The following is a 24185-nucleotide window of genomic DNA, read 5'->3' on the forward strand; positions in this document are numbered from 1 at the left end:
AAAAAAGGGAGAAATAGGGAGGTATTTATACTAGTTGAAATAGGGAATTGGGACAGCAGAATATCAGAGGGAAGACAAGTTTAAAAAAGCTCAACTGAAAATAGTGATGAGCTCAGAGTTAGTGTCGGCCAAAACAAATGTACTTCAAAAACTGAACGATAAAGGGGTTAATTGAGAATAAAGAGGAGATAATAGGAAGTCGTCCAGATTTGAATTCCTGAGTTGGATTATGATGATTTGATAATACGCAAATGGCAGATTACACCATTGTACAGAAGCAGATGTACAGAGTTTTGGACAAAGCAGAACCTCAAAGACAAGTTTTCACTTGCACAATGACAAACAACATAAAACTTAGATGTGATCTAGATGTACAAAAGGTTGATATAAGTAGTGACCAGAAGACAAAACATTCTTCTAAGATTTATTTACATTGTTACACATAATTATTTAAAAATGTTCCATTTACACAAGTTTGTCACAGTACAATTCTTATAAATTTTAAACTTTATTATGGAAACTTGTACTTTAGTTAACATTAGTTAGTTTGGCATGAATAACAAACAGTTACCAGTATTTTTTCAATACATTAGAAGGAGCACTTTGTTGAAAAGGCACCAAAAGTCTGAGGCACAACTTCTCAAACTATATTCAAAATAAAATCAGATATAATATTTAGCTTGCAAAAAACAAAATATCACTAAAATACAAAAATCCCTTTATCTCACATCAACTGTATAAAAAAAATGTACAAATTGCAAAGATGTGGCTCAAGTCAGTAGAAATGAATTTAACTGTTTCAAAGCTTACAAATAGGCTCGAATATAAAATTTCAAGTGCTTGTCAAGTCATTTGGACAAGTTGAATATGGAAATTGCACTGCAACAATAGAAACCAACTTTAAAAGCAAGATCACAAGATACTGATGAGAGGAGCCATCCAACCCTTAATCTTGTAATTTAACTGACTTGAGAGTGTCCAAGATTTTTTGCTTCATGAATCCAAGTTGCTCATTTCAGGCATTAAGGAGCTTTGCTCGAAGGCCAACCTCAGACCTCCGCTCAAACATTCCTTTCTGCAATTTCAGACTATTGATCATTTTCTAGTATTCCTCCCAGCATATCTAGATTAGTCTTCACTCTTTCATCTATATACCCCTACAAGATCATTTATTTCAGTTGTTTTCCATCAAATCTTACCTAAACACTTATTTGATTCCAAGAATCAACCTCATGACTATTCCCAACAACATCTCCAGAGCTTGAGTATTTAAGGCTTACATTTGGTAATGTTAGATTAGAGTAAAAAGACAGCTATGCAAAGAAACTTTGTACCACTTCTGACCTATCTTCAGTGAAACATTGAAGCTATAAAATATAGCATTCTGTATCAGAAATGCAGAATTTGAAAAAATCCAACTTTGAGGAGGCAGCTGGAGATATGCACAAAGTCTACTCTTTTTCTTCTAGTCATGCAATAAGTATGTTATTAAAAGCAGACTTAGTTGCAGCATTTAATATATTCAGCTAAACTCAAAATCCAAAACTCAATAAATTCAACAGACCAAATAAGGCATTAGAAGAATGAAAAGTCTTGGTAACTTTATACCATATGCAAAATAGTTTGTATAAAAATATTTCTAACTAGTACACATTATAAATACCAAAATTTGCACAAACATTTAATATTTAGAACATATATATGTAAAGGCTAATTCAAATTGGGAACAGTGTAAACCAATGTACTTTGGTTCGTTGTTCCACTTAATCTAATGTTTGGTCTCAAGGAAAGTTTAAATAGAAGGGTGTTTGTTTTAATATAACAATGGAAAGCACAATAAATCAAGTTTTGTCATTTAGTTATGAAAAACAACATGCAGAAAAAAGGTTTGCAAAACCTCTCTACATGTTAGCATTCCAGTTCATGACTTTGTCATATTCTTGAATTCTCTGTTTGATGTGAGAGAGTTTGTTTTTCAAATATTCACAGCGTTCTTTTTTCTCCAGGAATGTGGGATCCTGCACAAATGGGAAGTATTACATTATAACACAGCATCAGCACTGGATAATCTTCAAAAGTACTAAATTTTTAAAAAAAGTCGAGTGTGTGGAGCTGGACTCAAGAATCAATGTTCATCAAGAAGGACTTATGCCAGAAACGTCGATTCTCCTGCTCCTCGGATGCTGCCTGACCTGCTGTGCTTTTGCAGCACCACACTCTCGACTCTGATCTCCAGCATCTGCAATCCTCACTTCCTCTATCAAATGTGCAAAGCTCATTTGAAAGTCTATTATAAATTATTGTTTCTCAAGTCTTGTTCAACACATAATTGTGAACCATTTCGAAAGATGGAAAGGTTACAGTTTTGACACAAGTGCAGTGTTTGGATATAACCTTTTGTATTGGAGTCAGTTTCTTCAAGGAGTTCCACAGCTGGGAATGGATCATTACACAATAAAAATAGGTTCTATTAACAGTTTAGCTTTCCAGTTTCAAGTTTGGAATTGTAAAAGCACAATCGATGAGTAGGAAAATATCAGGTCCATTCTCACTAGTGAATATTCTCATGATGTATGAAGTATTATGCACAGGCAACATCCATGTAATCTTATGAAAAAGGGAAAAATTTTAAAAAATAAAATTCCTCTTCAAATCCCTTGGGTGGTATGGTCCAGAAGACCAAATTGATCATACTTGTATTAGATAATAGGTAATGCTGTCATAGTCCCAGGAGACCATGGGTCAGTGCTCTCAGAGAGATGACGGATGGTAGGACAAGGCGAAAGTGAGGACTGCAGATGCTGGAGATCAGATCATTCCTGATGAAGGGAGATTTTCCTGCTCCTCAGATGGTGCCTGACCTGCTGTACTTTTCCAGCACCACTAATCTAGACTCTGATGGTGGGACAAGGGCCATCATGTCTCAGTTGAGGGTAGATGTCAAGATAGTACTCTCATGATACTTCAGCCACCCTAAATCTCAAAACAGTCAGTCATTCAGCCAACTGAGCCAACTAAATCTCTAAACCTGTATTAACTGGTGTTTGACCCATTTTTCACCAATGATCACCTCTATTCACAGGAAGCCAAAGCGTTCTATACTTTAACATAGAAGTTTAGACCACTACTGAATCAGATTAACTGAATCAGGTGGACAAGGCTCATAATACATGTACGTGCTTTCAAACCCAAACATTAGGAAGACATAAGCATTATTGGTGAATGTCCAGAGGGAGGTTTTTTTTAATGATTAACATTTAACAAACATGATAAATTATTCCCATATAGATAGAAATGCCTTACAAAAATCTGATATGACTTGGGCAAGTCACCAGGACTGAAACTTTTCAATTAATAAGGATTTCCAATCACCATCATCAATTCACATTTCTCATCAAGGTGAAATCAAATGCAATTTCACGACAGACAAGCTTCCCAAGAAAGTGTTTCGCTTTGATACTTACATTTTTTTTCTTCTGATATTCATGGAAAACTTTTGTGATTCTGTCATACTCCTAAAATTAGAAAACATGCAAATGCTCAATAAGACCTTAATTCAGAATGTTCGATTGTTTAATTAAACACATGAAGCTCAAGCTTATTCCCATTGTTGGAACACTTACAAGCCTTAAAAGGATATGTTTAGCAACACTCTTTTATCCCTCAAATCATTTGAAACAATAAATTTTGCAAAACCTTTAGAAAAAGTTTGTTGATCTGAAGTCCTCAACTTTAAAAACAAACTTATAAAGTTTATACAAGTGGTGGTTTAGTTTAGAGATGGACAGTAAATGTTAAGCCACTCCAAGATGCTCTCCCACCTTCTGCAGTGACTGACTCACAGACCCACTGGAACTAAATTCAATGACCTCTTGATAAAGGTAATGGAAAATTCCTGGCAACTGTGAAATTGTATCTAATAAAAACTCACCTTCAAAATAGGAAAGAGGGGGATGACCTACTTTTCTCAAAATATTACAAAGGCTTTGTTTTGGGAATTAATCAAATCACTTAGTTTTTCTTACTCATGTAGAATTGACAAGTTAGATTTAATACTGTTGTAATACACTTGGCTCACTCAAAGCTTGTAAGCTCCAAGGCATTTTTTCATTTCAATCTGATCTTTTGTAAAAAATGAGCTAATAACGGAAGGGGTTCATGGGATGGGATCACTCACTTATGGGGAAATTTAAATTAAAGGAGGTGGTAAGAGTGCAGAACTCGGGAGAGGTTATTAAAATCTCCAGCAAACACAAAACAGGACAAACTGTATGGAAAGGGTTAGCAATCAAACTTCAAGCACACTGGACAAACGAATGACAATGAGAAGAGGGACGGTTAACACAGGACTGAAGGTGTTATATCTGAATGCACACAGCATAAGGAACAAGGTAAATGAGCTTGTGGCACAGATCGCAAGTATGCACCAGTGGGTATCATGGAGATGTGGCTGCAAGGGGATCAGGACTGGAAGCTGAATATTCAAGGATATACATCCTATTGAAAAGATAGGCAGGTGGGCAGAGAGGGGTGGTGTTGCCTTATTTGTGGGAAAAAAAAAGAAATTAAATAAATAGTAAGAAACAAAGTAGGGTGAGATGATGGGTAGAATCGAGGAACTGCAAAAAGTAATAAAAACCATAGTAGGAGTTATGTACAGGCCTACAAACAATGGTCAGGAGCTAGGGCAAAAGATACACTAGGAGATAGAAAAGATGTGGTCGACATGATGGGTTGGACCAAAGGGTCTGTTATTCTATGACTATGTGAAGGAAAGGCCAAGATACAGTGATCATCGGGGATTTCAATATGCAGGTAGACTGGGAAAATCAGATTGGTAGTGGATTGCAAAAGGAATTTGTGAAATGTCTAAGAGATGGCTTTTTGGAACAGCTTGTGGTGGAGTCCACCAGGGAACAGACAATAGTGGATTTAGTGTTGTGCAATGAGGCAGACTTGATAAGGTGAAGGAACCCGGAGATGGCAGCAACCATTATGTGATTGAACTTACTCTGCAATTTGAGAGGGGAAGATAGAATCAGAGATAAATGTTATTACAGCTGAATAAAGGCAACTGCAGATGCACGAGGGAGGAGCTGCAAAGAATTGACTGGGAGAGGAGCCTAGTAGGAGACAAACAGCAACGGCAGGAGTTTCTGGGAGTAATTTAGGAGACACAGATTCATCCCAAGGTTAAAAAAAAGCATGGTGCGGGAAGGATGATGCAATCATATGATATGGCAAAGGGCAGTGGAAAAACCAGAGGATTGGGAAGCTTACAATGACCAAAGGGCAACAAGAAAAAAAAAAGGAGGGAGAAGATTAAATAGGATGGCAAGCTAGACAGTAATAAGGGAAGACTGTAAGACTTTCTTTAGATGAGTAAAGGGCAAAAGAGGGACAAAAGTGGACATTGGACCACTGGAAAGTGACACTGAAGAGATAGTAGACAGGAACAAGAAAATGGCTAAGGAACTGAATAATTATTTCACAGCAGTCTTCAAGGTGGAAGACAAGAATAATATCACAAAAATTCAAGAAGAGAGACAGCAAAGCCGAGTATGATGAACATCACCAAGCAGAAGATGCCAGAAAAGCTGAATGGCCTGAGGGTGAATCATCTGGACCAGATGGATTACATACTAGAGTTCTAAGGAAAAATAGCTGAAGAGATAACAGAGGTGTTAGTGATGATCTTTCAGGAATCGCTGGAATCAGAGAATGTCTCAGAGGAACGGAAAATCGCTAATGTGACATTCCGGTTTAAAAAGGGCGTAAGGCAAAAGAAAGAAAACTACAGACCGATTAGCCTAACCTCGGTTGTGGGTAAGATGGAGTCATAGAGATGTACAGCATGGAAACAGACCCTCTGACCCAACCCATCCATGCTGACCAGATATCCCAATACAATCTGGTCCCACCTGCCAGCACCCAGCCCATATCCCTCCAAACCCTTCCTATTCATATACCCATCCAAATGCCTCTTAAATGTTGCAATTGTACCAGCCTCCACCACTTCCTCTGGCAGCTCATTCCATACACATACCACCCTCTGCATGAAAAAGTTGCCCCTTAGGTCTCTTTTATATCTTTCCCCTCTCACCCTAAACCTATGCCCTCTAGTTCTGGACTCCCCCACCCCAGGGAAAAGACTTGCCTATTTATCCTATCCATGCCCCTCAATTTTGTAAACCTCTATAACGTCACCCCTCAGCCTCCGATACTCCATGGAAAACAGCCCCAGCCTGTTCAGTCTCTCCCTATAGTTCAAATCCTCCAACCCTGGCAACATCCTTGTAAATCTTATCCGAACCCTTTCAAGTTAGAATGAGATTTCTGAATACTTGGAAGTGTATGGTAAAATAGGGCAAAGTCAACATGGCTTCATCAAGAGGAGGTCATGCCTGACAAACATGCGAAAATCAAGATTAGAGTGGTGCTGGAAAAGCACAGCAGGTCAGGCAGCATCCAAGGAGCAGGAAGGGCTTTTGCCCGAAACATCGATTTCGGATGCTCTTCAGATGCTGCCTGGCCTGCTGTGCTTTGCCAGCACCACTTTAATCTTGACTCTGATCTCCAGCATCTGCTGGAATTCTTTGAGGAAGTAATGAGCAGGTTAGACCAAGGAGAGCTAATGGATGTTATCTACCTGGACTTCAAGGAGGCCTTTGACAATGCTGCACAGGAGGCAACTGAGTAAGATAAGGGCCCATAGCGTCCGAGGCAAGGTGCGAACATGGATAGAAGCTTGGCTGTCTGGCACAAAGCAGAGAGTGGAAATAAAAGGGTCCTTCTCAGGATGGTAGCCAGTGACAAGTGGTATTCCACAAGGCTCAATGTTGGGACCACAACATTAACGATGCAGATGAAGGAACGTAGGGCATTCTGGATTTGGACAGGTCAGCAAAGTGGAGAAAGTGGCAGATGGAGCACAACGCGGGAAAGTATGAGGTTTGATAGGAAAAATAGGAGCATGGACTATTTTCTAAATGGGGAGAAAATTCAGAAGTCTAAGTGCAAAGAGACTTGGGAGTTCTGGTTCAGGATTCTCTCGAGGTAAACTTGCAGGTTGAATTAATAGTTAAAAAGGCAGATGCAATGACAACATTTAATTTGAGGACTTAAATATAAAGGCAGGGACGTACCTCTGACGCTCTATTACCCTTTCATCAGACCACATTTGGAATATTGCATGCAGTTTTGGGCTTCATACCTCAAGAAGGAGGTACTGTCCCTGGAGTACGATCAGAAGAGGTTCATGAGAATGGTCCCAGGAATGAAAAGCTTAATATCGGAGGAACATTTGAGGACTGTGGGTTTACACTCGGAGTCTAGAAGGATGAGGGGGGAATCTAACAAACATACAAAATTCTGAATGGTCTGCACAGAGTAGATTTTGGGAAGATATTGCCAATGGTTGGAGAGACAAGGACCAGAGGGCATAGCCTTAAAGTAAAGGGCAGATCTTTTAGAACAGAGATAAGGAGAAACCTGTTCCACCAGAGAGTGATGAATCTATGGAAATCATTGCCACAGAAGGCTGGAAGAGGCCAGGTCATTAAGTATATTTAAGACTGAGATAGATAGGTTCTTGAGCATCAAAGGGATCAAGTGTTACAGGGAGAAAGCAGGAGAATGGGGTTGAGAAACTGATCAGCCATAATTGAATGGTGGAGCAGACTCAATGGGCTGAATGGCCTAATTTCAGCTCCTATGTCTTATGGTCTTACAAATGAGAAGACAAAAACAATACTGTTTTTAGTACCACGTGTGTATGACAATTCAAATGCTAAATCCTCAGACGTGCTACATTGCTTTTATCTTTTTTTTTTAAAATGTGCACAGTCTTGTACTTGTTCTTGAATGTTATTTCATAGTTGGGCAAGTTGGTACACAAATACGGTAACAAAGATAATCTTGCTAAACCAAAGCCACGAGTGGCCTAGAGTTCCAGATTTGCAGTCAAGTTCAAACATGCACTTCACTCAACTGGGATTGCTGGCTTATTGCAATAAATAATTCAGACGGTTTTGATTACATAAGAATCATAGTATCATGCAAAGTGCGCATTTTACCCATGTACAGTCTTCATGAGTCAGGGTATCCAGTGAGAATGAAGGGTAGGGTCAAATTCAAATTTAACTCCAGTAAACAAACAACACACACCATTTCCAGCAAGACAAGATGGAATGTGGGACAGACCACACTTCATTTTGCTCCCTCCCTCAGTCATGGAGAGAGGTCAATTTTATATCTAAATGTTGCCTTTGCTGGAATCAAACAACTCAGATAAAGTAAAGTTGGGATAAGAGAATCCCAAAATGTTTCCTTCTCACTTTTGAATTTTAAAATTAAGTTTTGTAAATTTCATCACTAAAAGCTACAGCTTCCTGGATAGGTCCTTCCCAACTTATAACCTCTACCACATAGAAGAACATGGCTAGTTCCTATGGCATGCATAGGAACACTACCATTGCAACTTTTTCTTAAAACCACACTAGCCAGAATTCAAATGATACAAATGTTTCAATATCACTGGGTCATTAAATTCTACAATGTTCCTCCCTAATACCAGTGAGTACATTGACACCATAAAGATCACAGTAGTTCCAGAATGAAGTTCAACATCATCTTCAAAAGGTAGACAACAAATGCTGGACTTAACAGCCACATTCAAGAACAAATAAAAGAACATGTATATTAAAACACTAGATAAAAGCAGGACATGGAGGTGCTGGTGTTGGACTGAGGTGGACAAAGTCAGAAGTCACATGACACCAAGTATCAGTCCAACAGATTTATTTCAAATCACCAGCTTTCAAAAAGCTGCTTCTTCAGCAGTGTTGGATGAAGTGACTTCACCAGACGAAGGAGCAGTGCTCCAAAAGCTCGGTGATTTCAAAGAAACGTGTTAGGCTATAACCTGGTGTTGTGTGACATGGCTTTGATAGAAGCAGTGGAGGAGTTCGAAGAATGGAACTTGAATTGCCATATACAAATACTGAAACATCATGATATTCCTCTTCTCACTCCTTCCATCATCAGTTAAAAGTCCCAGAACCAGATGTTGTAGTGAGCAATGAACTAACTCAAATCACTTACAAGATAAAAATATATTTCTGAATTTTTACCAAAATCCTGATGTATATTGATAACCATGTAGATTTTGGGATGTTTGTTGAAAGAACACATTTTTCACAAATACCTTTATTCACTTTTTACATACCGAACCTGGAGCTAATTAAATTTTGTTAGCATTACCTCCAGAAATATGTCCCTCTACTGGATGAATATGAAATTACATGTGTTTTGGACCTAAGGGTATTTGTTTTCGCGTATATACTACAGTACTAGCCGATCTCATGTAAAAGTCCACCTGCTATTTTTGGCCAAATAACCTGGAACTTCCATATACCTTGTGTAAATATCAACCCTAGTTCTTCACAGATAAACAGATCAACATTTACGAGTCAGTGTGCCTGCTGTCACATCCCACTCCAGTTTCCACTCTGTCGGTTGTTCCACTCAGCTCCTGGTCTTGCAATCCCCTGACTGTTGTATTCTACCGCTGGTTTTAAGAATTACCATAAGACATTTTTTTCCCTCTTTGTTTAGAGATCACTTGGGCTTCTGCTAATGTACGATATGAAATTTTGATGGGCATGAATTTCAGCCCCTCAAAAGTACTATCCATACTATAGTCAACCACACAAATTTAACCTTATCGTAGTCAAAAAAGTTACTATTACTCAAGTACATACGGTAATTGATCTTGAAAGAAGGCAATTTATGCAACATTTTTCAGATCCTCAGGATGTTCCAAAGACAAAATTTGAAATAGTAACACTGAAGGCAAATAATTGTAATAATCAAGCAGCAACAGAAAAATTACTGATTAAGATGTTTGAGAGATCTGGATCAAGGAGTGAACGGTCATTCTAATAATACCATAGAATGTTTCACTCATATGAACATGCAAACCAGACACCGTTCAATTCTTTACTTTAATGCCAGACCTTGCACAAATTATTTCAACTCCCAATGAAAAACAGCAATACACTTATTAATTTTCTGGATCCTGGCAATGTTGACTAAGCAAACATTTTTTAGTCATCCCTAATTGCCCAGAGGGCAGTTAAGAGTAAAACACATCGCTGTAGGTCTAGAGTCACATTTAGGCCAGACCATGTAATGACTGCAGTTCCTTCCCTTAAGGACATGAGTGAATCAGATGGTCATCATCTTACTACTAATTTTTTTTTAACGTATTGAATTCAAATTCCACCTCCTGCCATCACAAGATTTGAATCTGGGTCCCCAGAATATTATTGGACTCTCTTAGTCCTAAGTCCTCTAAGTCATCACTTTCCCACTACAATAGCATCTTCCAGTAACAACCAAATTTCAGTCAAATTCACTAGGCAAACTTGCAATTAGCTCTTCAAAGTTGCACTTATGGAGCTACCAAACACCCTAGATTTTGTGATGTATAAATGATCCCACTTCAACTGAAATATCATACAAGATATCAATACAGACACTTTGGCAGATTGCACCACGCGAGATGCACTAACCTGTTGGGTCTCTGCATGTTGAGGAAGTCTACTCATCATGGCATCCATTTCACTGAACTTTTTCAGAACAGTTTGCACTTCTGCATGAAGCTCTTTGTACTCTGCATGCTGATCATTAAATACTGCCTTGTAACGTTCACGTTCTTCAGGGGTTCGAATAGAAGGATATTTACTGAAAAGAAAAATAAAACTCAAATTCAACACCATATCCTTTTAAATGCTTTGCAAATGGCCAACTGATGTCAGCAACTATCAGATAACTGTATAACTGAGGATTTAATCAGCATCTTGCCCCACCTTAATGAGTATAAGTAGATTGTGAATGTCAGCAGAATAGTTGCATAAAGCAGTTACTCATTCTAATAGGATACATTAAGGTGGGGCAAAGATGCTGATTAAATGCTCAGAGGTCAGGTGTAGTTGCTCATTGAATGCCACCACAAATCAATTCCAGAACAAGGAAAAAAAAAATCATGCTTTCAATTCTCAGTATGTGACCACCTGGGTAGGCAAGGACAACCCATGCATTGCACAACCTGGATGTCCCAAGGAGGAAGTGGTCAGCCTCCTTCATGAAGTGGTTTTGATACAACAATTTCTTCTGAAGTGATCCAGCAAGTTAAGAATCAGCAACATTGGCACCAGAGTCACGTCAGCCAAATCTGGCAAAGATAGATTTCCTTCCATTGCCAAACCAGTTGACGTTTTACAAAAATCATTGCAATCCTTCTGATCATAATGTTCAAAACTGGATTTGAATTCTCTAACTAGTGGGACTTGACTTGATGTCAAATATGGGAGGTGAATAGCAGCGAAATATTTATTAACACCTAATCATTTGGAACCATTCCACAATGTAGGGAATTGTGGAAAATCAAATCAGGATATCCACCATCTCTGCAGCTGTTTAGAGTCAGAGTCATAGAGATGTACCACACGGAAACAAACCCTTCAGTCCAACTCGTCCATGCCGACCAGATATCCCAACCCAATCTAGTCCCACCTGTTAGCACCCAGTCCATCTCCCTCCAAACCCATCTTATTCATATACCCATCCAAATGCCTTTTAAATGTTGCAATTGTACTAGCCTCCACCACTTCCTCTGGCAGTTCATTCCATACACGTACCACCCTCTGCATGATAAAATTGTTTCTTAGGTCTCTTATATTCTTCCCCTCGCATCCTAAACTTATGCCCTCTATCTTTGCACTCCCCACCCCAGGGAAAACACTTTGTCCATTTATCATGCCCCTCATGATTTTATAAACCCTATAAGGTCATCCCTCAGCTTCAGATGCTCCAGGAAAAACAGCCCTAGCCTATTCAACCCCTCCCTATAGCTCAAATCCTCCAACCCTGGCAATACCCTTGTAAATCTTTTCTGAACCCTTTCAAGTTTCACAACATCCTTCCGATAGAGAGAAGACCAGAATTGCATGCATTAATCCAAAAGTGGCCAAATCAACATCCTGTACAGCCTCAACATGATCTCCCAACTCCTGTACTCAATACTCTGACCAATAAAGGAAAGCATACCAAACACCTTTCTTCCTAACATATCCACTTGTGACTCTACTTTCAAGGAGCTATGAACTTGCACTCCAAGGTCTCTTTGTTCAGCAACACTCCCTAGGACCTTACCATAGGTCCTACTAAGATTTGCTTTCCCAAAATGCAGCACCTCGCATTTATCTAAATTAAACTCCATCTGCCACTTCTCAGTCCATTGGCTCATCTGATCAAGATCCAGTTGTAATCTGAGGTAACCCTCTTTACTGTCCACTACACCTCCAATTTTAGTGTAATCTGCAAACTTACTAACTGTACCTCTTATGCTCACATCCAAATCATTTAAAGAAATGAAGAGAAGTAGTAGACCCAGCACCAATCCTTGTGACACTCCACTGGTCACAGGCCTCCAGTCTGAAAAACAACCCTCCACCACCACCCTCTGTCTTCTCCCTTTGAGCCAGTTGTGTATCCAAATGGCTACTTCTCCCTGCATTCCATAAGATCTAACCTTGCTAATCAGTCTCCCAGGGGGAACATTGTCGAACACCTTACTGAAGTCCACATAGGTGACATCTACTGCGTTGCCCTCAATTCTCTTGGTTACTTCTTCAAAAAACTCAATCAAGTTTGTAACACATGATTCCCCATGCACAAGACATGTTGGCTATCCCTAATCAGTCCTTGCCTTTCCAAATACACGTACATCCTGTCCCTCATGATTCCCTCCAACAACTTGCCCACCACAGACGTCAGGCTCATTGAGAAAATTGGAGTGTAGGTCATTAGGTTCTGGAGGCTTACGAGATTTTAGTTTCTTTAACACTTTAATTTCCTCACTCAAAGCACATAGGTTATCCTGTTTCTGGTATACAACTTGTGACTCCTACTGTGAGGAGATGCAAAACAACTTTTCAATGACTAATATTTCCTCATTCATATCTCTGCTTTAAGGAACAAAGTAGCTACTTCCTTCCTCCTTATAATTTAAAAGCTCATTCTGGGGTAATTTAGTATCAATATTCCCCCCCTCATTAACATTTTAGTAGCCCCTTGCTTGTTTTTAAACCACTCATGACTCAGACTGGTTTTTGTTTCTATGCCTCTTTTAATGTAATGCTAACCTTTACACAAGTAGCTCTGCCCTCATACCTATGCAACTGGTTCAGATTCATATTATTGGTGTTATTGTCAAATTACGTTTAATGTAACTATTATGATTACCATTTCCTAGTGCTTTACTACAAGATTATTAACTCTGCCTCATTGAGCAATACTAAATCTGAAAAGTAAATGAGTTAATTCTCTAGTTCGCTCTACAGTATTGTTCCAGGAAACTAATGCAAACAATATTCTACAAGCTCATATTCCAGGAAACAATTGCAATTTTGATGGGTCAAGTCCATGTGAAAATTAAAGTTCCCCTTAATTATGTGTTTAATGTTCTATTAGATTGTTGATTCAGAGCTAATAAACTACTCCCACCAGTATTTTGTGATCTTTGCTATTCTTAATCTCCACTCACAAAGATATAATTTAAGAAATCCATTTCTCACTCAACCTTATATCATCTAGCTACTATCAGAGTTACCCTCTCTTTTGTCATTCTGAATGCTTTAGAAATGTTTCATATCCTGGAATACTATTTGCTAACTTTGGCAGTCTTGCAAGGGGTCTATAATGGCAATTTGGTCTGAATCATTTACCCTTATTTCTGCCAATAGTTGATCTGTCTTACTGTTGATGCTCCATCCATTAATATAGTGCTTTTTCAGCTATTTCCTGCCTATAGCTTACCCTGAGATAAGTGGAGTGGATCAGAACTTAAATACACAAACTTTTATCTTGGTTTTCTAAATCAACCTTCACTTGAACTATTTCACTTCGTTAGTTTATAGCTATCTTTCCTGGCTGACAGAAAGGGGAGGCAGTGGTGTAATGATAATGTCACTATCCTAGTTAGCTAGTAACTCTGGGCTAACATTCAGAGGACATAGGTTTGAATCTCACTAATTAAAAAGTCTATTTGATCTCTGCTCCCTTCCCTTTTAAAGAGCCCCTTTTACAGTTCTAGTCATTCAATTCACCAGAATACTGTTCCCCATAGTTTATGTGAAGACCTGATCAAAAGTACTATCCTCACTTTACCCAGTGTCCCATCAATTGAAACCATCTCTCACCAACTTTGAATTAATGGTTCAGCTCAAGCATCTGTTTATCCTTTGCTAAATTTACTCATGGCTCAGGTATAAACTTTGATAGTCTGATCACCATCTCTGTGGTTCTGCATTTCAATTTCAAATGAATTTTTCCTCTCCTTCATCATGCCTGCTCCCAAGGTTTCCCTAACACTGGCAGCAATCTTTGAAACACAATTTTGTTTACAGAGTGTCCATTCCCCCAACTGAAAAGCACTCATTTATCCCCACTGTTTGCTTCCTGATAGTTAATCAATCCTCTCTCCATGCTAATACATTGTCCATAATGCCTGGCACCTTTGTCTTATGCAGCAGCTTTTTGTGCAGCACGTTGTCAACTGCCTTTTCGAAACCTAAACCCACATCTGCTGGGTCCCTATTGCCCACCGTGCTCATGTTGTCTTCACAGAATTCCAGTAGATTAGTTAAGCATGACCTGCCCTTCACAAACCCATGCTGTGTCTGCCCAATGGGACAATTTCTATCTAGATGCCTTGCCGTTTCTTCCTTGATAATAGACTCAAGCAGTTTCCCCTCTTACCTTAAACTTACGCCCTGTAGTTTTGCATTTCCCCACCTGTGGGAAAAGACCTTGTCTATTTATAATCATCTAGAAAGAAATAAGTTGATTAGGGATAGTCAACACAGTTTTGTGAAAGGTAGGTTGTGCCTTACAAGCCTTTGAGTTCTTTGAGAAGGTTGATGAGGGTAAAACGGTAAATATAGTATATATTGGTTTCAGTAGGCCATTGCACAAATTAGAGGTATGGGATTGAGGGTGATTTAGTGGTTTGGATCACAAATTGGCTAGCTGAAAGACAGAGGATGGTGGTTGATGGGAAACATTCATCCTGGAGCTCAGTTCGAGAACTACAAGGATCTGTTTTGGGTGCACTACTGTTTGTCATCTTTAAGTGACATGAATGTGGGCGTAGAAGGATGGGTTACTGAGTTTGCGGATGACACTAACATCGGTAGAATTATGGATAGTGCCAAAGGATGTTGCAGGTTACAGAAAGGCACAGATAAGCTGCAGAGCTGGGCTAAGAGTTGGCAAATGGAGTTTAATGCAGAAAAGCATGAGGGGATTCATTTTGGAAGGAGTCACAGGAATGCAGAGTACTGGGCTAAACGTAAGATTACTGGTAGTGTAGATGAACAGCGCTCTGTGTTTCCATGTGCATAGATCCCTGAAAGTTGCCAACCAGGGTTGTTAAGAAGGTATACAATGTGTTAGCTTTCATTGGTGGAGGGACTGAGTTTCAGAACGATGAGGTCATGCTGCAGCTGTCCAAAATTCTGATGTGGCCGCACTTGGAGTATTGTGTACAGTTCTGGTCAATGCATTAGAGGAAGGATGTGGAAGCTTTGGAAAGGGTGCAGAGGAAATTTTCTAGGGAGTTTCCTGGTATGGAGGGAAGATCTTACAAGGGAAGGGGAGGGACTTGAGGCTGTTTTTTTATTAGAGAGAAGATTGAGAGGTGACTTAATAGAGACATAAGATAATCAGAGGGTTAGATAGAGTGAACAGAGAGCCTTTTTCCTCAGATAGCGATTGCTAGCACGAGGGGACATAGCTCAAAATTGAAGGGTGATAGATATAGGACAGATGTAGTTTCTTTACTTAGTTAGTAGGGGTATGGAACACACTACCTGCAACAGTTGCCGCCAACTTTAAGGGTATTTAAATGGTCATTGGATAGACATATGGATGAAAATCGAATAATGTAGATTAGATGGGCTTCAGATTCATTTGACAAGTCAGTGCAACAGAGGGCCAAAAGGACTATACTGCGCTGTACTGTTCTACGCTCATGCCCGTAATGACTTTATAAACCTAAGGTCACCCCTCAGCCTCTGATGCTCCAAAGAAGATATCCCCAATCTATTCTGCCTCACCCTATAGCTCAAGCCCCCCAACCCTGGCAAGTCATAGCACTGTTAAGTGACTTTTGGAGATGAATATTCAAGTCCCCAATCCAGAGTACATTCTGTTCCCTTGGCACCTTCAGTGCTTTGTCCAAGTGTTGTTCGGGTGTTTCATATAAAGTACTGATTCATCAGTTGGGGAGATTGGGGTGGTGGGGTGACAATGGAAAGTAAACTGCAGACGGGTTCCTTGTTCATGTTTAACCAGTTGCCATGGGAAATGAAATGCATGCTGAGGACTGAACAGACAACTGGCTTTTGATTGTATACCACTTCAATGACATCCCTGCTGGGTCCATCCGCTCACAGAACAGGACACACCTAGGGATAGTGAGAGTGGGGTCTTGGATTTAGTCATATGCTTAGAATCAGAACGTCAGATTATTTAAAATCCGAAAGTATAGTACATGCTGGAGTTCAGAAGAATTGAGGGCCCGGGGAATTGAATCTCACAGAAACCTGTACAGGGTAAGTACAGCAAGGACATCTTGGCGGGTAGTCCAGAAGTAGGAGTCACTGTCTAATGATAGGAGGTAAACCAATTAAGATTGAAATGAGGAGACATTTCTTCACCCAGAGACTGGTGGGCCTGTGAAATTGGCTACCACAGAAAGCAGTTTAGACCAAAACATGGTACGATTTCAAGAGGAATTGGCTATAACATTTCAGGCTAAAGGGATCAAACCATAATGCGGAAAAGCAAGAACAGGATATGGAATTGGAATTTCAGCCATGAACAATGATTGGCAGAGCAGGCACAAAGGCCGAGTGGCCTACTCTTGTTCTTTATGTTTCTATTTCTCACTTTTGATTTTGTTTTGATCTAACAAGTGGCACAGTAGGGCATATTAAGTCAACCAAATTGGGTTTTCACAACAATAAACTTATTACTTACGACATTTTTAAAAGATTCAAATTTACATTCTGGCATGGTGAGATTTAAACCCCCACCACCAGTTAAAGACAAAACTGTGCAAAATAACTATCTCAACCCCCACCCCATCATGGTTGTACTTAGTATAAGCATTACACAGTCCCAAACTGTCAACACTGTTCAGATAGGATCCAGGGTTCAAAAAGTAAAAAATTTGTAAACTTATACTCACGCTACATAGTCAGCCATCACAAGTGGTTTTGGAATATGCCCTGCAGGAATATATCCACTTAGTACCGTTGGCTTCATTTCAACAGGTTGCAATTTTTTCTGGTTTGTATCAGCAGCCATAGATCTATCACCTTTAACTCCCAACGCACTCTACAATTAAAAACAAACACAAACTGGAGTTATACTTCTATGGAACCTAGGAGCTTAGATTGGCAGCATAAAAGGGTACCTGACTTTTGCAAGCATTGACATCATTATTCAGGAGTTTCCAAAGCCCCAAAAGCCAATGAATAAATTCTGCAAGAATCCTGAGACAGAACCATCCAAACCCACGACAACTTCCATCTACAAGGGGAAGGGCAGCACATGGAAAAGTCACCACCTGCAGGTTGCCCTCTAACCTAGTCACCAACCTGACTTGGAAGAAAAACTTGCTATTCATTCTCCGTCACTGGGTCAGGATCCTGAAGTTCCCTTCCTAACATTGTGGGTCTACCCTGAGCACATGAAATGTAACTCCTCACCACCACCTTCTCAATGGCAACAGGGCACAGATAAATGTTAGTCTTGCCAGCAATTCCCACATCGCACAAGTGAATTTAAAAAAAAAGCTTCTGAAGTGTTTGGTGGCTGCAAAGTAGAAAATAAAATCGCTTGTAACATATTCCCTCTTCCAGAATTCATGATTATGTTAAACATTCGTATTTGTTCCTTTTATAGTCTTTGGATTTTAATTTATTTTTTTTACATAGAGAAGTTTTTTCTTTACAAAATAAAATTACAAAAATATAACTTAAAATTGTAACAATAATTACAATGAACTACTACCCTACTCTACAAAACAAATCAAAACTGAACTCACTACAAATCTAAAAGTACATAAATAAATAAAATAAAGCCATTCAGCGCAACAACATAGAAGCTACCAACCTTCAGGAGCATTAATTATTACACCAGTATTTATTCAGGATTCTTCTTCCCAAGTCACAAGGCTCACTAAGCCTAATCACCATAGCTAAACAAATGCCCTAATTAAAGTGGCAAACAAATCTGCTTCCAGATAATTCAAAAGAGGGCTGCCACATCTTATAAAAAAGTTCTGTTTTATGATGCCCCATGTTTGTGAGGAAATGGCCGTCTCCTGTTTGGGAGACCTGTTTTGAAGGGGTGGTCAGGATATCCTTCTACAAAATGAGTCAGTTTGAATCCAGGATCCATCATCCCTGGCCTGAATCCCAGCATACCAACTACAGGGGTGAGATTAGATTAGATTCCCTAGAGTGTGGAAACACGCCCTTCGGCCCAACAAGTCCACACCGACCCTCCAAAGGAGAAACCCACTCCCCTATACTTACCCCAAATAATCCACCTAACACTACGGGCAATTTAGCATGGCCAATTCACCTAACCTGCACATCTTTGGACTGTGGGAGGAAACCGGAGCACCCGGAGGAAACCCACACAGACATGGGGAGAATGTGCAAACTCACACAGACAGGTGCCCGAGGCGGGAATTGAACCTGGGTCTCTAGCGCTGGGAGGCAGCAGTGCTAACCACTGAGCCACCGTGCCACCCCTAAAGAAGAGGTTTGACCGTATTAATAGTGATTGGATTCCCACAGTATTCCATAACCGTGCTCATCTTATCCATAAACAACAGACTAGTAAGGGCGCACTTTGCCTGGAAGACCTTGATACCCAACCATTTGGACCTTGTGTCCTCCAGCCCTGTTGCTCACGAAGGACACAGGGAGCTTAGTTGGTATTGCTTAATATCTGGAAACTCTATTCCCACCAACCTTAGAGTAACTGCAACTTGGCAAGCTTAACAAGAGGTTGCCTGCGACGCCAGATAAAAGTAGTAAGCCAACCAGTCAGTCTCCACAACATTTGCCTGGGAAATATCAGCAGGAGCATTCACATGGGATATAACAGATGAGGAAGGACATTCATTTTGGTTAGCGCTATTTGACCTAACCAGGAAATTGAAAGGGCCTTCCATCTTTGAAGGTCTCTAATCTGGGAGAAAGTGAGGACTGCAGATGTTGGAGATCAGAGCTGAAAAATGTGTTGCTGGAAAAGCGCAGCAGGTCAGGCAGCATCCAAGGAGCAGGAGAATCGACGTTTCGGGCATAAGCCCTTCTTCAGGTCAACCAAATGAGCAAAATTAGCCTTAAGTAGCTGATCAAAAGGTGGGAGTAACAAAAATACTTAAGGAAAGAAAACCCCCAGTGATTGTTTAAAAGGGGAATCTTAATTTACCTTCGATATCAGGTATTGCCGTAAGACCCTCCATGGGCATAGCCTCTGACTTTGCAAAATTGATCTAATATCCCAAAAAGGAGCCAAATAAATTAATGCTTTGTATTAAGTGGGGTGCAAAAACAGCTAGGTTTGATACAAGGAGGAGATGTCATCTGCATATAACGTAAACTTACATGCACTTCTGGGGCAGCTATGTTAGGATCCTTATGGATAGACCCTGCCAGCAGCTCAATCACAAAACGTAAATAGTGGTGAGGGGGGGGACAACCTTGCCGACTGCCCTACCAATACTGAAATTACTAGATCTTACACCATTGGTGAGAACCGCAGCTAGACAGTCACTATACAGGACCTCCACCCATCTGACAAAGACCTCACCTAGACCAAACCGCTCCAGGGTATAACAGAGATATGGCCACTTCACCCGATTGAAGGCTTTCTCTGTGTCTAAAGAGATCACCAAACCCTGAACCCATCATTGTTAACACACTTGGACCATATTCAGTCGTAATCTAATATTATTAGAGGACCTACAGCCCTTTATAAAACCAGTCTGGTCCTCCTGAACAACAACACGAGGCAACACCTTCTCAAATCTCAATGCAAGTATCTTAGATAAAATTTTAAAAGCCTGAATTTAACAACGAGATAGACCTATATGAAACACAGACTTCCAGGGTCTTCCCTTTAAAGGGGGAGAGAGAGAGAGGGGGAGAGAGAGAGAGAGGGGGAGAGAGAGAGAGGTTAGCCTCTCAGTGACGGTGGGAGGCAGTCATGACAGTACAAATTTGTAAATGCCCAGCATCAGCCCTGACAGGATATTTATACATTCTTTGGAGCATTCACGCAGAAGACCATCAGGGCCGGGCACCTTCGCACTTTGGAAGTGTCTTACTGCCTCCTGTATCGCTTGCACTGTCAAGTGGGCATTAAGAAGAGACCACTGTCCTGAGGTCACACTTGGAATCCGGGTTCTTAAAAAAAAAAGACTCCATCTTATCCCATCTATCCTTGCAGCATTCTGACCGATATAGTTCAGAGTAAAAACTCCAAAATGCCGCATTGATCTCTTTAGAGTCACATGTAAGAATCCCACTGCCTTCTGACTGATGTAATGGATTGGAGGGAGCTCTTTTTCCGGGCCAGATATACCAGGTATTTGCATGGGCTACTGCCATGCTCAAACAGCCTTTTGTTTCGCAGAAGAGTTCTCTCTTCACTGTCGGAGTAAGCATGGAGTTCAAAGCAACCCGGAGAGCTGTGACTTGCTACAATTTATAGTCACTGACCGTCTATCAAAATATGCTGTATCGGCCGTCTTCAACTGTGCCCCAAGCAGACAGTGCTGCTTTCCCTTCTGTTGCTTCCAGCTGGGTGAATAAGAAATAACTAACCCCCTAGCGTAGGCCTTAGCAGTCTCTCAGAGTATAGATAGGTTACTAGCCATACCCGAATTGATAGCTAAGAATGCTTTAAACTCATTTGAGAAGTACTCAACAAACTTACTGTTCTTGAGATTAAAAGGATTCATTTGCCAGTGCCGGGAACCTGTTCTGTTGACCTTAACCTCAACCTCCAAAAACACTGCCACACTGATTGAAAATGGCTAGGTTTCCAATTTTATAAGACATCACCGAATCCAGAAAAACTGATGCAACTAAAAAAAGGTCAATCCTGGTAAGACACTTGTGCAGATTAGAGAAAAAGGGGAAGTCTCTACCCATAGAATGGAGACATCTCCAGACATTCATCAGCCCTAATTCCATGCATAAATCAACCAGTTGCTTGGATTGCGGAGAGATATTTGGGGGACCTTTGGGATCCATGAGGAATTAAAATCTCCCCCTATGATAGTGCGTCACGCTTCAAAGATGATCAACTTAGAAACTTCATCAGTCAAGAATTTGAGGGGATGTGCCGGGGACAGTAAACGTTTAAGATGCCATACTCTTCATGTATTAAAGTGTGGGCAGCATGGTGGCACAGTAGTTAGCACTGCTGCCTCACAGCACCAGAGACCCAGGTTCAATTCCCACCTCAGGCGACTGACTGTATGGAGTTTGCACATTCTCCTCGTGTCTGCATGGGTTTCCTCCAGGTGCTCCAGTTTCCTCCCACAGTCAGATGGAACCATACTATTCACATTATGCACAAACAATCTGGACGAAGGAACCGAAGACATTGTGTCATCTGCAAGTATTGCAACAAAGATAGGGTGGTAGAACAGGTAGTATTGAGGAAGCGGGAGGCTGCAGAAGGACTTTTGACAGGCGAAGAGAGTGGGCAAAGAAGTGACAAATGAAATGGAATGTGGCAAAGTGTGAGGTCATGCATTTTGGTAGGAAGAATAGAAGTATAATCTATTTTCTAAACAGGGAAAGGCTTCGGAAATTTGAAGTACAAAAGGGACTTGGGAGTTCTAGCTCAGGGTTCTCAAAGTTAATGTGCAGGTTCAGCTAACAGTTAGGAAGGCAAATGCAATGTTAGCATTTATTTCAAGAGGGCTAGGATACAAGAGCAGAGATGTGGTGCTGTGTTGTATAAGGCTCTGGTCAGACTGAATTTAGAATAGTGACAGCAGTTTTGGGCTGCATATCTAAGGAAAGATTAAAGGGGGTTGGCATTAAAGGGAGCCCAAAGAAGGTTTACAAAAATGATGCCAGGGATGAAGAGCTTGTCATATGAGGAGTGGTTGAGTAGTGGGTCTGGAATCAATGGAGGTTAGAAGGATGGAGGTTGGCCGGGGGGGGGGGGGGGTGTGGTCAATCTCATTGAAACTTAGAATACTCAAAGGCCTGTTTAGAGTTGATGTGGAGAAGATGCTTCCATTAGGAGGAGACAGGCACCAGACAGCACAGCCTCAAAGTGAAGGGACGATACTTTATGACTGAGATGACAAAGAATTTCTTCAGCCAGAGGGTGGTGAATCTGTGGTACTCATGGCCTCCACAGTTTTCTGAGGCAAAGTAATTTAATGTGGTTTAGACAGAGATAGATAGGCTCTTGGGTAAGAGGATCAAAGGTCACAGGGAGAAGGCAGGAGTGTGGGTTTAGGAAACTTATCAAACATGATTGAATGATAGAGCAGATTCAGTGGGCCAAATTGACTAATTCTGCTTCTTTATCGGATGGTCTTATGGATTCAAAACTTTGCTGTAATTTAATTCCATTAAATTGTCTGCGATAATAATATTTGTGCTACCTTAATGGTTACAGTAAATAATTTCCTCATGGAACACAGCAAGCAAATTGGTGCAGGTGAATAACTCTCTAAAAGAATTCAAATTAGGAAACAGTGTGGAATTATTGACTATAGACTTGCATTCTTACCGGTTCCATTGATGTACCAGCCTCTGTACTTCTCATCTAGGAAAGATATACAATTGAAAAATGTCAGAAGTATTTTTTTCAAATCAAAAACGCAAACACTGGATACATTGAATTCAACCTATAACATAGGACTCCTTGAGAATTTCGTCAAATTAACAAAATGTATTGGCCTAGCAATGATTAAGTTTTTTTGTTGGGCGTTGATCAATACAGGAGATCGCAGCATTTATCACTTATTCACTTTTTTAAAAAATTCTGTCCTGGTCTGCAGGCCTTAATCCCCTAGTTTACCTAGCACTTTCATATCTTTCTCTCTCTGGGCTCCTTCTCCACCTACCTACACATATCTCCCTTTTGCAATAGCCTCCTCCTTCTCAACCTAATCTTAAGCATAAATACTGCTTTTCCTAGCTAACAGTTCTGAAAAGGAGTCAACGGACTTGAAATGTTAACTCTGCCTTCTTCCCACAGATTCTGCCAGACCAGCTGTGTTTTGTTAGCAATTCCATTTTGATTTCCATCAACATTTCTTGATTGGCACAAGTTTTTAAAATCTAGTCATCAACACTGATTTGCTTAAACAATGACGCAGAATATTTAAGATACAAAAATTACTGCAAACCACAAATCAGAAACCTGAAATAAACCTTAATAAAAGCCAATTTGGGAACAGCTATTAACTTTGACCCATTTTATCCAATCGTCCAGGCGGCATGGTGGCTCAGCGGTTAGCACTGTAGCCTCACAGCACCAGGGTCCTAGGTTTGATCCCAGCATTGGGCGACTGTCTGTGTAGAGTTGGCACATTCTCCCCATGTCTGTGTGAGTTTCCTCTGGGTGCTCCAGTTTCCTCCCATAGTCCAAAGATGTGTAAGGCAGGTGAATTGGCCATTCTACATTGCCCATAATATTAGTCAGAGGGAAATAAGTTTGGGTGGGTCACTCTTTGGAGGGTCGGTGTGGACTGGTTGGATCGAAGGGCCTGTTTCCACACTGTAGGGAATCTAATCTAATCTTAGTGGTATATTACATTTTGACTCCATATATATATATTGTTCATTCTGACATAGCAGAATTAAAATCTTAAAAAGAATGGAAAACGAACTATCATTCCATAGAGCTCACTGCGCTTACTTCTCTCAGAGGCCTGCTCCCTTTAGGTTCCACAAAATGAATTCTCTGCTGTTTACCAAGTTAGACTTTTCAGTCACAATTTTCTAACTTGTGTACAAGTTGTGTTCACTGTGTGTCAGAGTGCAGAAAAAATAAATAGT

General features: G+C 40.3%; 1 protein-coding gene across 2 annotated transcripts in view; it reads right to left on the reverse strand.

Moving 5' to 3' along the window:
- Positions 1-416: 416 nt before the first annotated feature.
- Positions 417-24185, reverse strand: part of marveld2b (MARVEL domain containing 2b) — a 35448-nt gene continuing 11679 nt past the window's right edge. For both annotated transcript variants that reach the window (XM_043707921.1, XM_043707929.1), the window contains exons 3-7: positions 22912-22947; positions 17318-17466; positions 10575-10746; positions 3465-3515; positions 417-2018 (exon numbers count right to left, since the gene is read on the reverse strand). In XM_043707921.1, coding sequence (XP_043563856.1) covers positions 1902-2018; positions 3465-3515; positions 10575-10746; positions 17318-17466; positions 22912-22947 — 525 coding nt within the window. In that variant the 3' untranslated portion in view covers positions 417-1901. The remainder of the gene's footprint in view (positions 2019-3464; positions 3516-10574; positions 10747-17317; positions 17467-22911; positions 22948-24185) is intronic.

Source organism: Chiloscyllium plagiosum, chromosome 2 (assembly GCF_004010195.1).
Source record: "Chiloscyllium plagiosum isolate BGI_BamShark_2017 chromosome 2, ASM401019v2, whole genome shotgun sequence".
Lineage (NCBI taxonomy): Eukaryota > Metazoa > Chordata > Chondrichthyes > Orectolobiformes > Hemiscylliidae > Chiloscyllium > Chiloscyllium plagiosum.